General features: G+C 40.7%; 1 protein-coding gene and 1 long non-coding RNA gene across 17 annotated transcripts; one reads left to right on the forward strand and one right to left on the reverse strand.

The window, feature by feature from the left end:
* Positions 1–326: 326 nt before the first annotated feature.
* Positions 327–11106, reverse strand: LOC308192051. 3 transcript variants are annotated; one of them, XR_013948516.1, is made up of 6 exons: positions 11071–11106; positions 10534–10606; positions 10325–10358; positions 9420–9543; positions 1098–1250; positions 327–397 (listed from the first exon to the last, which is right to left on the reverse strand). It is a non-coding gene; the product is annotated as an uncharacterized lncRNA (long non-coding RNA). The 3 variants fall into 3 exon arrangements; XR_013948517.1 differs by lacking the exon at positions 327–397 and having other exon boundaries at positions 420–1250; XR_013948518.1 differs by lacking the exons at positions 327–397; positions 1098–1250 and having other exon boundaries at positions 7817–9543.
* On the forward strand, positions 2183–7678 carry LOC308192047 (uncharacterized protein). 14 transcript variants are annotated; one of them, XR_013948510.1, is made up of 4 exons: positions 2183–3119; positions 3745–3819; positions 3910–3920; positions 6211–7678. XR_013948510.1 is itself a non-coding variant. In XM_080585196.1 (4 exons), exons 2-4 carry the CDS (start codon positions 3678–3680, stop codon positions 7208–7210), a joined length of 1008 nt encoding a protein of 335 aa, XP_080441322.1. In that variant the 5' UTR covers positions 2244–3119; positions 3585–3677; the 3' UTR covers positions 7211–7678. The 14 variants fall into 14 exon arrangements, 9 of the variants coding, with proteins under 9 accessions (XP_080441322.1, XP_080441320.1, XP_080441315.1 ...); XM_080585196.1 differs by lacking the exon at positions 3745–3819 and adding an exon at positions 3585–3744 and having other exon boundaries at positions 2244–3119; positions 3843–3920; positions 6348–7678; XR_013948511.1 differs by lacking the exon at positions 2183–3119 and adding an exon at positions 3126–3663.
* Positions 11107–13005: the final 1899 nt, after the last annotated feature.

Raw genomic sequence — 13005 nt, forward strand, 5'->3', positions numbered from 1 at the left:
TTATGCTCCTAGGCTAATACATATTCATTACTACTTCTAGAAGAGGCAGGGTTATTATAATTGGTTTCCCGAATCCGAAGTCCTCCCAGGTGCGCCTGCTTATCAGTCTCTGTTAGTTTCTCGGGGGCCGCTCGGACAGGGAGGCTCATATTCTTCCTCCTTATCTAGTGGTCTCTCGGCCGGCTGTCAGAAGTTACTGCACGTCCGTGCAAAGTCAGCAGTTTTTCTCTGAAGAAATCCCTTTGTTCTCTTCTCGCCTAAACCCAGGCCTCGATGTTAACCCTTCACACCCCTTAGTGGCACGAATTGCTGGACTATTCCTTACAATTTTATTCATGATTTTTCCAATCTTCAGGAAATATGTCTTCATATCTTTGCTAATGAGAGCAAGTGCAGTCTAGAAACAGTAAAGAAGGGGGAGAAGATTAGAACCAAAGAAAGGCTATACACACAATACTGAATTATGCAAATTTTCTCTGCACTCTTACGAAAACCTTCATTTGTTGAGTTAGCTCTCATAAAATGGAAACAAATACAGGAGTGTGTGCATATTTCCAGCTGTGTGCAATGAGATAACTCGACCGCAAGTCTTGCCAGCACTCTAGAAAGTAGCATTGCATTGGAATAGCCTTTTTTTTTTTAATTGATTTTCTGTTTTTTTTTTTTTTTTTTTTTTTTTTAAGCATTATGTTTAATTACTTCATTAAGCTGCCCTTAGTAGAGGTCTCTGAGGTTGGTGATTAAATCCTGGCTAGAGGACATGTCTGCATGTGGAAGCGGTTTGAAAAATCATGATATCGTCTTGGTACAAAGGAAAATAGTGATAGGGATGAAGAGGACTTAAATGCAGTACTTTGCCTGAAATTTCACAGAATTTTACTGTCTGGTCCACTTGTAATTACAAACAGGAAATGAATTATTTCTGTATTTCTATTCCCAGGCCTCATGGGACAGCATAAATACCATAAATAGTAAATATTGCATAAATACAGTAAATAGTATAAACACAGTAGCATAAAGTCGCTTTAAAGTACCTGGAAGGGCATTCTTGTTTTAATCTGTTTCCCGTACAGGTGGGAACTATCAGATGGACTCACCTTTGTGTGATGTGTCTGATGTGTCCTGATGAGATCCTGCTCTCACTCCAGTGGGCTGGCCAGAGCTCGCCATTACATTTCCCATGTCAGGGCCAGGGCCAGTCACGTAAAGTAGACCACAAGCCATCCTGAGATGTTAGTGCTGCAGTTCCACTGCAATAATTTCAAGGTGGAAGTGAGAAATACAATGTCTGGAGTAAAGTGATCACAACTGACCAGTTTTAAGTCTGAAATAGATAATAACAGTTCTTTTCCTATTCCTTTTCCTTTCCCTCTTTTTTTCTTGTTAGTTTAACCTAAAGGTATGCTTACTTAAATTAAAATAAAATTTGCAGTGAGAAATATGTCTAAACGGATACCTACCAGGTAAATTTGCTTTACTGCTTGCCATTTTGAAGTCTGTAGAGCTCTTTCGCAATACTGACTGTGACTTAGTCACCAGGGCGAAAAAGCAATGTTTCCAGACAGTGGACATCAAGGCTTAAATTCAATACATCTGAATTAAAACTCAAGTATATCGTGCGTGCATTAAGAAATGCATAGAAATATGTTGGCCATAAGATGTTTTAAAGCTGAAAATACTGATTGAATTCCTCTTTACTTTTTTTTTCTTCTTTTTTCACCCCATGATTCTGTCTATATCTAGCATGCTCCAGTACTTTTAAATTCAATTGCAGTTTGGATTCTTGATTGCTTCTCTTAAAAATATGTTCTTATATCAGTTCTGACATGTCTTTTTTTTCTTCTTTTTCCTTAAACTGTTCTGCTCATGAGAAGAACAATAATCAGGGTAGGCAATACAATATATCCACATCATTTAAAATGCTATGTGTAATTTGATTTAATCTACTTTTGTCTATTTTCTGTAGATTACATTAAAAATAGTCATAAGGTGAGCCTTGGAGTCAGAAAAACTGGAGCCAAGGAACTTTTGCTGAAGAAAGCCAGGACCACAAAATTCTTGCCCAACTCATATTTTACTCTTTTCTTCCCCCAGGACTGATCACTCTCTTTCATTTCATTTCATTTCATTTCATTTATTCATTTATTTCATTTCATTTCTTTCATTTCATTTATAATCCCTCTTTCCAAATTAATAATGGCCAAAGGGTTGGAGCGGGTAGGAGGCTCCTCTCTTGGCTCCCCCACCTGTGCTCCCTACCATAAAATACAAGGTCTCCAGCCATCCCGGTGACTCTACAATGGCTTCTAACATAGTGTGATGCAAAATGAAAAGTCAGTGCACCCAAGGGGGCAGAGGCATTGAGGGGAACACACTCATTTCTAATTTAGTCTCCACTTGTTTCTTAAAAGTTAATGCATTTGGGACTTGTTTTTTTTTAGCCTGATCTTCTAAAGAAAGAAGACATACATGCTCATGCCACTTGCCTGAATGTGTATTTGCAATAAACATTGAGCTCATGGATTTATTTTCATGTAATCTGACAAAGGGCTAGAAGTAGAAATACCCATTTCATGAAAAGGTGTAGAGGAGGGAAATGTTAAGCATGCAGAACTTAACAATTGGTCCACATAGCTTAACGTTTGGTCCATGCCATAGAGTGCTCTAGGGTCCTGCTGCCCTGATAATGCAGACACGTAAGGTTCGTCATTTACAAATCCCAATCAGTACAGGGTTTCCTTTGCATGAAAGCTGCAGAAGGGGGGTGAGCTTGGGGCACTCTCTGGTCTCCTCTATTCATGAGGTTGACATGCAGGCAGGGGATACACCTAGACCTGGAAAATCTTTTTGGAAGTAGGTTTTTGTCTACCTTTCCCCCACTGAAGGAAAAGCTAATGATCTCCCTCATTTGGAAATTAGGACAATTGAGGGAGGGGGCCAGGAAGTGAGGCTTCATTAACTCTGTTGCTAACAGAACTACTTTCCTCCTGCCCCAACTTGCCTGTTACATCAGTACATTTTTCCCTCCGGTGGTACTTTCTATCTGAAGCTGCAACCTGTGATTAAATCAAACTGTGCCCAGTAGAGAACAGCCTTGTAGACCTCTAAGGGAAACTCAGGTGCTCTTAGATGCAGCATGGGTGATTCAGTAAGCAGCAGTCCTTTTGCCTGCTTACTAATCAACTGATACATAACCTGAATTAAGAGAGTGTCATTCTCATATCCAGATACCAGATTTTTTTTTATGGTGGAAGCATTGGCCTGAACAGATTCCAAGTGGAATAATGGCAGTGTGACTAGTTACACTTTACCTTCTGGTCTCCTTTTAGGAGGAAGTAAAGATATAAGTGGTGGCAAGAGAAGAGTTTGTGAAAGAATCACATACTTCTATCTGTATTGATCACATTAATTATTCTGAGCTTACCTTTGGTGTGGCTGTGGTGCTTGTGGCAAGTTTTTGTTGATCTCTAAAAAGGCACGTCATTATAGAGAACAAAAAAATGCTAAGCTTGTAATATGCTAGTGTGTGTGTATATATATATATTTGCCTTTTGTAGTTCTGAGATGTGAAATGATAAATACAGGTGCAGATGAAGTCTCTGTGCCACATAGCTGCATAACTCAGCCTGACCTCTAGGGACCTGCTTGGACAGAGAGCCCCAAGTGAGACAAGTGCAATGGTCAGTTCAGTTTCACTTTTGAAGGCACGGAGTCAGGAACAGCTCTCTCTCCCTTTCTTTGTAGGTAAATCTTCAAAGTAATTCTACAGTGATTACTGCCAGTTTAAAATATTGAGGATTTTTTAAACCTCACAATAATGTAAGTTTACCTACAATAAACAGGTATCTTGAAGCCTACTTCAGAGTTTAATTATTTCTTATTTACACGAACCTCCCCCTTATGGAGAAGACGACAAACAGGTAAATTTTCTAGCTTCCTCCTAAATTTTCTAACTTCCTCCTCACTCTCCAAGCTTGCCCAGAGCATGAACTGTGCCTGGGTGACTTTCTTCCCATTTGGGAACCAAATAAAGCTGTGTCTCCAGATATTTTTAAAACGGGATCTAATGGTGTTAACAGTCTGATTCAATCATTAACAAGAAAATGTAAAAAGACAAGTGAACTGCTGCAAGTGACAACAAATTTTTGGGCCGGTAGTGGGAAATGAACAGTTGTGTCATCATATTTAAGCTGAGAGCCTGAGGCAAAGGAAAGCTGAATCCTAAGGCAGGTGAGCAGCACCTGTGAGTTGTTGCTGTTGATTTATTTAACTTGTTGCTGGGGCCCACTGTACCTGAGGTAAGCTACTCCTAGATTTACATGGGTGACTTGTGCTGTATTTTATCTATAGTCTGTTCCCTGGATAAAAGGGATTTTGAGTAATGCTTGAAAATATTTTCTCTGCATTTCTGGTAATGCAAACAGTGAACTAACTGGTGAGGGTCTGTGTCTCAGGGAAACCTAGGTAATCATAAACAATGGAGGATAAAAGCTTGTTTTAAGCTGAAAGCTCAGGTAAAAGGGCTGAAGATCCTTTATAAGAGGAAAAAAAACCAACAAACAAAAAACCCACATAACTATGTGAGCTTTTGATTGTGCTCTGAAGGAAAGCTCAAGATTAACTTCCCAGGGATCAGATTCTAGCTCATGGACTGTTCATGGACTTTCATCCTAGAAAGAAGACAGTCGCTTTTCATGCACAGGCACCTCAATGTGTACCAGACCAGTAGGCAGAGGAGGTTGTTTCTAAAAAGCCATAAAGGATGCTGACAGCTGACTTCATAGTGGGGAAAGAACATTTTTCTGTGTCATCTGGGTGAAATTGCTCTCTGCTTTTCTGAAGTGTGAAAAGCTGGTGGGAGGGCACATCCATACTGATGGGAGCTGCATGGGTTGTAGGAGACTGTGCAGAAGTTACAGCAGGGAGTAGAGATACTCTGCTGTGTCTTTATGGCAGCATGAAAAGGGTAGGGTGTAGGATGCCTCCTTTGCTAGTTACTGCTCCTTCAGATGTGAAGACAAATGCATCACACAGTAGTGGAAGGAAGCCCTAGACAGGTCAGTGGGTGCAGACTGCTTGGGGAAATGAAAGTTATGGGAACCTTAGTGCTTCCCTTTTCAGTATTGCTGGCTGCTGTAATACATGTGCTCCAGCCAGGCTTGGTGGACAGATTATTGCAAATCTTCAGCTCTCTTACTTAGCTGCCCCTCTACGCCTCTGCGTTTCTACAGGTGATGTAATGGTAAAGGCAAAACAGACAACAGCACAGCCTGCCTCATCTGTTAGTGCACCCATTTAATACATACATATTCTTCACCTGGACTGTGTTACGTGAAGCTTATGTTTAATTCATGGAAGTAGAAGTATCCTTTCTTATTCTGCTCTTCACTGACTTCACTCATTCATTTCACAGCCGTCCAACACAGTTACACTCAATTGATTTTCTTAGGGATGTAATACCTTCAAACCAGTAAACACTGTTAGCATCTTGCTGAATTACAGCTTTCCAAAAAATGTCAATCAGTGAGGGCTTAAAAATATCTTAGCTGTGTTGAAGAGAAAGGAAACTTGAAAACCAAAGAGGAGAGAGTCACTCTATAATGCACTCACTGATATCTATCTATGATGCTATCAAATTAACTCAGCCTGAAGAGCAGCTAGAGATAGAGCTTGGCAGCACTCAATTTTTCAGTCTGTTTATTTTAGATAAACCCAGTGATGGTCTGAGCTAAAATTATCTCTAGTTTTTGTAAGCGTGTGGATAATGGAAAGACATGTCACTCAGGTCAATGAGATACAGATGTTCTATCAAATTTCAGTAGAATTTTCTCCAAATTTCAGAGATGAAAAAGGAAAGGTTAGGTGGGAAAATGTCTACTTTAAATATTTTGCTGAGATCTGACAATTCACTGGGATCAGATGAGATGAACAAATAATCAATCCTCCTGCTTTCTTGGGGAATGAAGGCAGCCTAGTAACCTACCATTTCCTTTGTCCTGTTATTCTGTGAGAATCCTCTCAGTTATGTCTAGCCACACTAAGTGCTTTGTTCGTTGTTGTTTCTCTTGTAAGTGCTTTTCTTCTTTGCGCTACTTGGAGTTAAATTAAAATAGGTTAACCAGTAACTAATTATTCCAGCAGCATTTGAACACTCATGTGCTTCCAGCTGTAAAAAAAAAAATCTAAAATCTGTCTTTTGCTTTTATGTAGGTACTGCCATATTCCTTATTGCCAAGTCTTCCAGCAGCAAATAAAAATCATGCATCTGTTCCTCCTTTCCATTTTATCTTTGCTATTGAAACGCACTGGCAGCAGAGAAGTTATATTTGGTCATAATCATTTCACAGAATATCAAGTGGGCAACATGAACGTGATCCTCTCTGTCCCACATGGTGGGTCAATGGAACCTGAAGACATCCCTGATCGAGAGGCTGGCTGTTGGGATGCAGAGACATCTTCTTGTATTTTCTCTCATGACTGTCCTCCTGGAAGCATTCAAGACTATAAGAAGTGCAAAGTGTCTACCAACCAAGACAGGTATACCATAGAAGTGGCTCAGGTTCTTGCTGAAGAAATCAACAAGATTACTGATGGCTTCTTCCCACATATCGTTATAAACCACCTACAGAGGTTCAAGATGGATGCTAACAGGGAAAAGGAAGAAACCTCCTTTGGAATTCCCCAAGCAGAGCAGGCCTGGGAGGATTATATGGGATTTTTGACCACTGCGAAATCACAGATGGCAAGGGGCCTGATTCTAGATATCCATGGACAAGCACATCCTGAACAGTGGATAGAACTAGGCTATACACTTTCAAAAACTTCCCTTAACTCAGGTGTCTTTTCTGCGTCATGTTCCTCCATTAGATATCTGGCCAATCAGCTAGTTAGTGTGTCTTTTGAGACTCTGCTTGCAGGGAACAGAAGTTTGGGTAAATATATTGAAGAACAAAATAACAGTTATGTTTGTGTGCCTTCTCCATCCAATCCTAGCCCCAATAATGGGAGCTATTATAGTGGTGGATACATAACAAAGACTTTTGGCTCCCGTGATTCTGGTGCCATTGATGCCATTCAGATTGAGCTACCCCAGTGGGTTAGGGCACCTGAAGAGCGCCTCAGATTCTGTAAAGCATTAGCAAGAGCTGTAATGAAATTTTGGAAAACTAATTACTGCAGCCAGTCCAACCATGAGTTTCTGCCATGCTGAAAGAGGCTCTCTTAAGATACCTTTCCATACTATAGTAATGATCTGGAACAACAAAACAACTCATACACCTGTAACTCTTAAACCTGCAATATAATTCTGGATGCTGGAGGAGAGACACTAGCCTCCAAAGACAGACATTACCAGAGAAAATTCACAGATAATACCCAACAAATCAGTTAACAAACAGCTTTGTACTAGATCCAGCATTGAAAAGACTGCCTGAAGGGTATCTTTGGAAGTATCACTTGTCTTATATGCTTTTCTGTTCTTAGCTTCTTCCCAGCAGTGTCCTCTCTCCTCTAGGATACAATAAACAACTATTCTTCTAAATAATTCCTTGTAGTTCAGTGTCTTAGTAGATTATCTGTTAAAAGAAATGGGGTGTCTTTGCTTTTCTTGCAACACTTAAAACAACAACAACTAAATAATACCATTGTTTAAAATGTTTGGGGCCAGGACTAATTTCCGTTTGGTGTCTTTAAAGCATTAGGAGTTGGAACTCAACAAGTAAACTAATGCTGTGCAGTGACATACAGTCTGAACTACTTCAGGTTTTATGTAATGAATTATGACAAAAAAAAAGAGCATTACTATATAGTGCTGTGGTTTTCTCACGATTTAAATAGCACAGCAATAAGGTAGTAGTAATTGGATGGAAGGCTGCTAAAGACAACATGTACACGTCATGCATTTTAGACAGTTTTCTTTACTGCATGGTTCCCTCCTGGACGATGGTCCATTGACTTCATTCAGCATAGGATTAAATTTTTAATTGTTACGGGAAATAATATTACATTATGGAGGGACTGTTCTGCACGATGGAGAATAGGGAGACATGAATAGACACAAGTGAAAATCAGCTCTTGGATAACACAGGAAATTAATAAGGAAACCAAAGGGAGCAGCTAGCAAGACTGAAAAAAATTCAAACATTAAGAGCCTAAGAAGAAATGTAGTAAGTAGTCAGTTCTGAGGAAGAACCAAGGAAGAATGGTGACCCTGCTTGAGCAGGGGGTTTGGACTAGATGATCTCTGGAGGTCCCTTCCAACCTCAACCATTCAGTGATTCTGTGAAGAAGTATTTAATAAACTAGAAAGAAGAGGGATATCTGCATCTTACAACCAGAGTTAAATACTTAAGTTTCAACTAGAAATAGGGAAAATGCCAAAGGGAAAACCTTACATAATTATAAAATGATGCATTTTTAAGAGCATATAAAGAAATGGGTATGCAGCTCTCTGAATCTGTTAATTTCTATTAATCTCTGAAGATGAAGCAATTTTCAATAGCTGGAAGAGAGCTGATGTGGCTGTCTTTTAAAGGCAAATAGGACTTGGAATTGTAGCGGTGTTAGCTTTTATACGCTAATGGCTAAGTACTCATGATGTTGCTTGCTCATTTCCTCAAGTGGGATGGGGAAGAGAAGTGGAAGAGCAAAAGCAAGAAAATGTGTGGGTTGAGATAAAGGCAGTCTAATAGGTGAAACAAAGCTGCATGTGCAAGCAAGCAAAATAAGGACTTAATTTACTATTTCCCATCAGCAGACTGATGTTTATCCCATTCCTGGGAAGCAGGGCCTCAGCACACATCATGGTTACTTGGGCAGATGAACACTGTAACCATAACCATCTCATCTTCCTCCTCCTTTTCCCAACCTTTTATCGCTGAGTAGGACGTTATATGGTATTGAATATCTCTGGTCAGCTTATGTCAGCTGTCCCAGCTGTGGTCATTCCCAACTTCTTGTGCACCCACATCCTACTCACTGGGGGTGGGGAAAACACCTTGACACAGTGCAGGCAATGCTCAGCAATAGCTACACCTGTTGTTGAGCTGTTAACATGCTCTTTTAGTCACAAATCTAAAACACAGTAATCATATGGGCTGCTATGAAGAAAATTAGTTCCATCCCAGATATTTTTTATTCTTCAGAGACGTCTGTATGGCTAGCAACACAAGTATTTTTGCAGATATATGGCCCTTAATCTTTAAAGCAGTTAATCATAAGAAGTTGCATTTCATTGTTATCAACCATCAAGAAGTAGAGTGAGATGGACTTTTCTGTGAGTATCTTTTTAATAGTCATACACTGGCATTATTAGAATTTTTTTCCCTGCATGAAGGACTGGGGCAGATTTGATTTCTGTATGTTCTTTAATAATGAAATGGATATAATAGAAAATAACAGAAAAAAAATAAATAAGGAACCTGCTAATCCACTTGTCTTAAGATGGACATTATGTTTGTTTGTCTTGATCTTGTTCTCCACTGAGCTCTGTCTCCACCGTCCGTCTAGATAGACTGGACATCTCAGCTTTGTTCCACTGAAGACCTTTAAATATAAATTGCGTAATTTCAAGAGCTAATGAATATGTTCTTGTAAATAGGTCATTTTATAGTATTTTGTAGCAGTACAGGCAAAAAATAAAATTATATATCTATATACATATTTGTTGTACATGTAGCTCACAAAAAGTCTGATGTCATTTTACTGTAAATCTACTGCAGTGCCATTGGCTTCAGTTTAATTGCTCCTAACTTGCCAAGTCACAAGACCCTCTGAATTTTATCTTCTTATTGAAGAAAATAAAACATAGATTTCCAAGGCACATTAATGGTCAGAAAAAAGTAGCATATGTGCAAGCTATTTGAACACTATGCATCAGCTCCTGAGTTCATTTTCATTGGGTTAGTATGGATGAGATACTATGTAAAGCTGCTGTTGCAAACATTGTCATATATATTTGAATACTCTATTCACCCCACCTAACCAGCCGTTTAAATGTTAGGAGTCTTAACCAAGCTAGTTCTCTAGGTTCCCTCTATAGAGAGAAATCAGCACCTCTGCACAAGGTGATTCTTTCCATCCTACAATAGGTGAGATTGATGGAGCTGTGGAAGTTCTGGGCTCTCTCCATATAAGGAACAACCGAGGAAGCCTTGTTAGACAGCTTATAATAAATCTAATTAATATTACCCATAAAACAGTATTAAAGTAGCCAAAGCTTTGTGCAGATAAGAATCAGTAGTTTTTGGGCTGACTAAAATAAAGATTCTGAAAGAAGTTAATGACATGAAGTTGAACAAGAAAAATAAATGTCTGGACTACTCACTGTGCTGCATGCTCTCTTCAATTGGCTTCCCAAGCTTCCTCAAATGGAGAAGGGAGTTGAGTTGGTAGTAATGCAAACCATGTGAGAAAATTAAATTGAGAAGCATTTAAAAATAAAATGTCCAAGTATGTGATTGTAACCATTTACTAGCGCTAATGGCTTCTGCTGCATTAATGTCACTGCAAAAGGTGGAAAACACTTGTGCTTACCTCATATATGGGAAGAGACCAAAATACTGCACCAGCTTCTCTGTTTCCTGACTCAAAAATTTCCAAAGGTTGTCTGTGGATGTGATCAAGTGAAACCAAAGTCAGTGCATTACTAGCTCAAGACAAAAGGTAATAAAGAAATGCTGTTGCATATTACTTAGTTATTGAACAGCATAGTAACATCCATGTTATCTGAAGAAAGGAATGCAATTACTATGTAGAGAGATTGTGTTTTATGCACAAGTTTTGAACATTTCTAAACTAGGAAGAGATCCTTCTGCTATAGAAAAGGCACAATGTTGTGGTTTAACCCGGCTGGCAGCTAAACACCACACAGCCGTTCGCTCACCCTCCCCCCTCCCTCTCTGGGATGGGGGAGAGAAACGGGAAAGTGAAGCCGGTGAGCTGAGATAAAGACAGTTTATTAAGACAGGAATATAATAATAACAACAACAATAATAATAGTGATAATGATAATAGTATTAATAATAATAATAATGTGTAAGAAAACAAGTGATGCACAACGCAATTGCTCACCACCCGCTGACCGATGCCCAGCCTATCCCCGAGCAGCCGGCCCCCCCACCCCGGCCAGCCACCCCTATATATTGTTTAGCATGATGTCAGATGGTATGGAATACCCCTTTGGCCAGTTTGGGTCAGCTGTCCTGGGTCTGTCCCCTCCCAGCTCCTGCTGCACCCCCAGCCTGCTCGCTGGCAGGACAGAGCGAGAAGCCGAAAAGTCCTTGGCCTGGTGTAAACACTGCTCTGCAACAATTAAAACATCAGCATGTTATCAGCGCTCTTCTCATCCTAATCCAAAACATAGCACCCTACCAGCTACTATGAGGAAAAATTAACTCTGTCCTAACTGGAACCAGGACAGATATCCACCCCTTATTCCATACCATTTATGTCATGCTCAGGTTACACTCTTTCCAATACATTCTAATTAATCACCATTTTCATCTATGATATATAGCAATCATGGTAGTGATGACATACAGTATTATATAATAATTAACATACTACAATTCAACTCATGGGCTATTCTCACCCAGTATCAAATCCCCTTGAGGTACACACCGGACCTCCCCATTCTTTTGCATTACCCACCAAGTGCATCCAGGTCCCTGAGCAAAAGCAATTCCACGAATGGGTTTGCCTTTTCCTGAGGCAGGAGTAGCCCAGACTGTTTTACCCAGCATGTTTCTTACGTGCACTACAGGAACTTTATCCCCTTCTACAGTGCGTAACAGGTTTGATTGGGCAGGTCCAGCTCGGTTGGCAGATCCCCTGGTATTGACTAACCAGGTGGCCTTTGCCAAATGTGTATCCCAATTTTTGAATGTCCCAGCACCCATTGCTTTCAGTGTAGTCTTCAAGAGTCCATTGTATCGTTCAACTTTTCCAGAGGCTGGTGCATGATAGGGGATGTGGTACACCCACTCAATACCATGTTCTTTGGCCCAAGTGTCTATAAGGTTGTTTCGGAAATGAGTCCCGTTGTCTGACTCAATTCTCTCTGGGGTGCCATGTCGCCATAAGACTTGCTTTTCAAGGCCCAGGATAGTGTTCCGGGCGGTGGCATGGGGCACAGGATATGTTTCCAGCCATCTGGTGGTTGCTTCCACCATTGTAAGTACGTGGCGCTTGCCGTTGCGGGTTTGAGGGAGTGTGATGTAATCAATCTGCCAGGCCTCTCCATATTTATATTTCAGCCATCGTCCTCCATACCAAAGAGGTTTTGACCGTTTGGCTTGCTTGATTGCAGCACATGTTTCACAGTCATGAATAACCTGTGCTATAGTGTCCATGGTCAGGTCCACCCCTCGATCACGAGCCCATCTGTATGTTGCATCTCTACCTTGATGGCCTGAGGTGTCATGGGCCCATCAGGCTATAAATAATTCACCTTTATGTTGCCAGTCCAGGTCCACCTGAGCCACTTCAATCTTAGCAGCCTGATCCACCTGCTGGTTGTTTTGATGTTCTTCAGTAGCCCGATTCTTGGGCACATGAGCATCTACATGGCGTACCTTTACAACCAGGTTCTCTACCCGGGCAGCAATATCTTGCCACAATGCCGCAGCCCAGATGGGCTTGCCCCTGCGCTGCCAGTTGTTCTGCTTCCATTGCTGTAACCCCCCCCACAGGGCATTTGCTACCATCCATGAATCAGTATAGAGATAGAGAACTGGCCACTTTTCTCGTTCAGCAATATCTAAAGCCAGCTGAATGGCTTTCACTTCTGCAAACTGACTCGATTCACCTTCTCCCTCAGCAGCCTCTGCAACTCGTTGTGTAGGACTCCATACAGCAGCTTTCCATCTCCGATGCTTTCCCACAATACGACAGGACCCGTCAGTGAACAAGGCATATTTTTTCTCATTTTCTGGTAGCTTGTTGTACAGGGGGGCTTCTTCAGCACAAACCACCTCCTCCTCTGATGATATCCCAAAGTATTTGCCT

This window comes from Anser brachyrhynchus, assembly GCF_964034855.1.
Source record: "Anser brachyrhynchus genome assembly, chromosome: 3".
Classification (NCBI taxonomy): Eukaryota; Metazoa; Chordata; class Aves; order Anseriformes; family Anatidae; genus Anser; species Anser brachyrhynchus.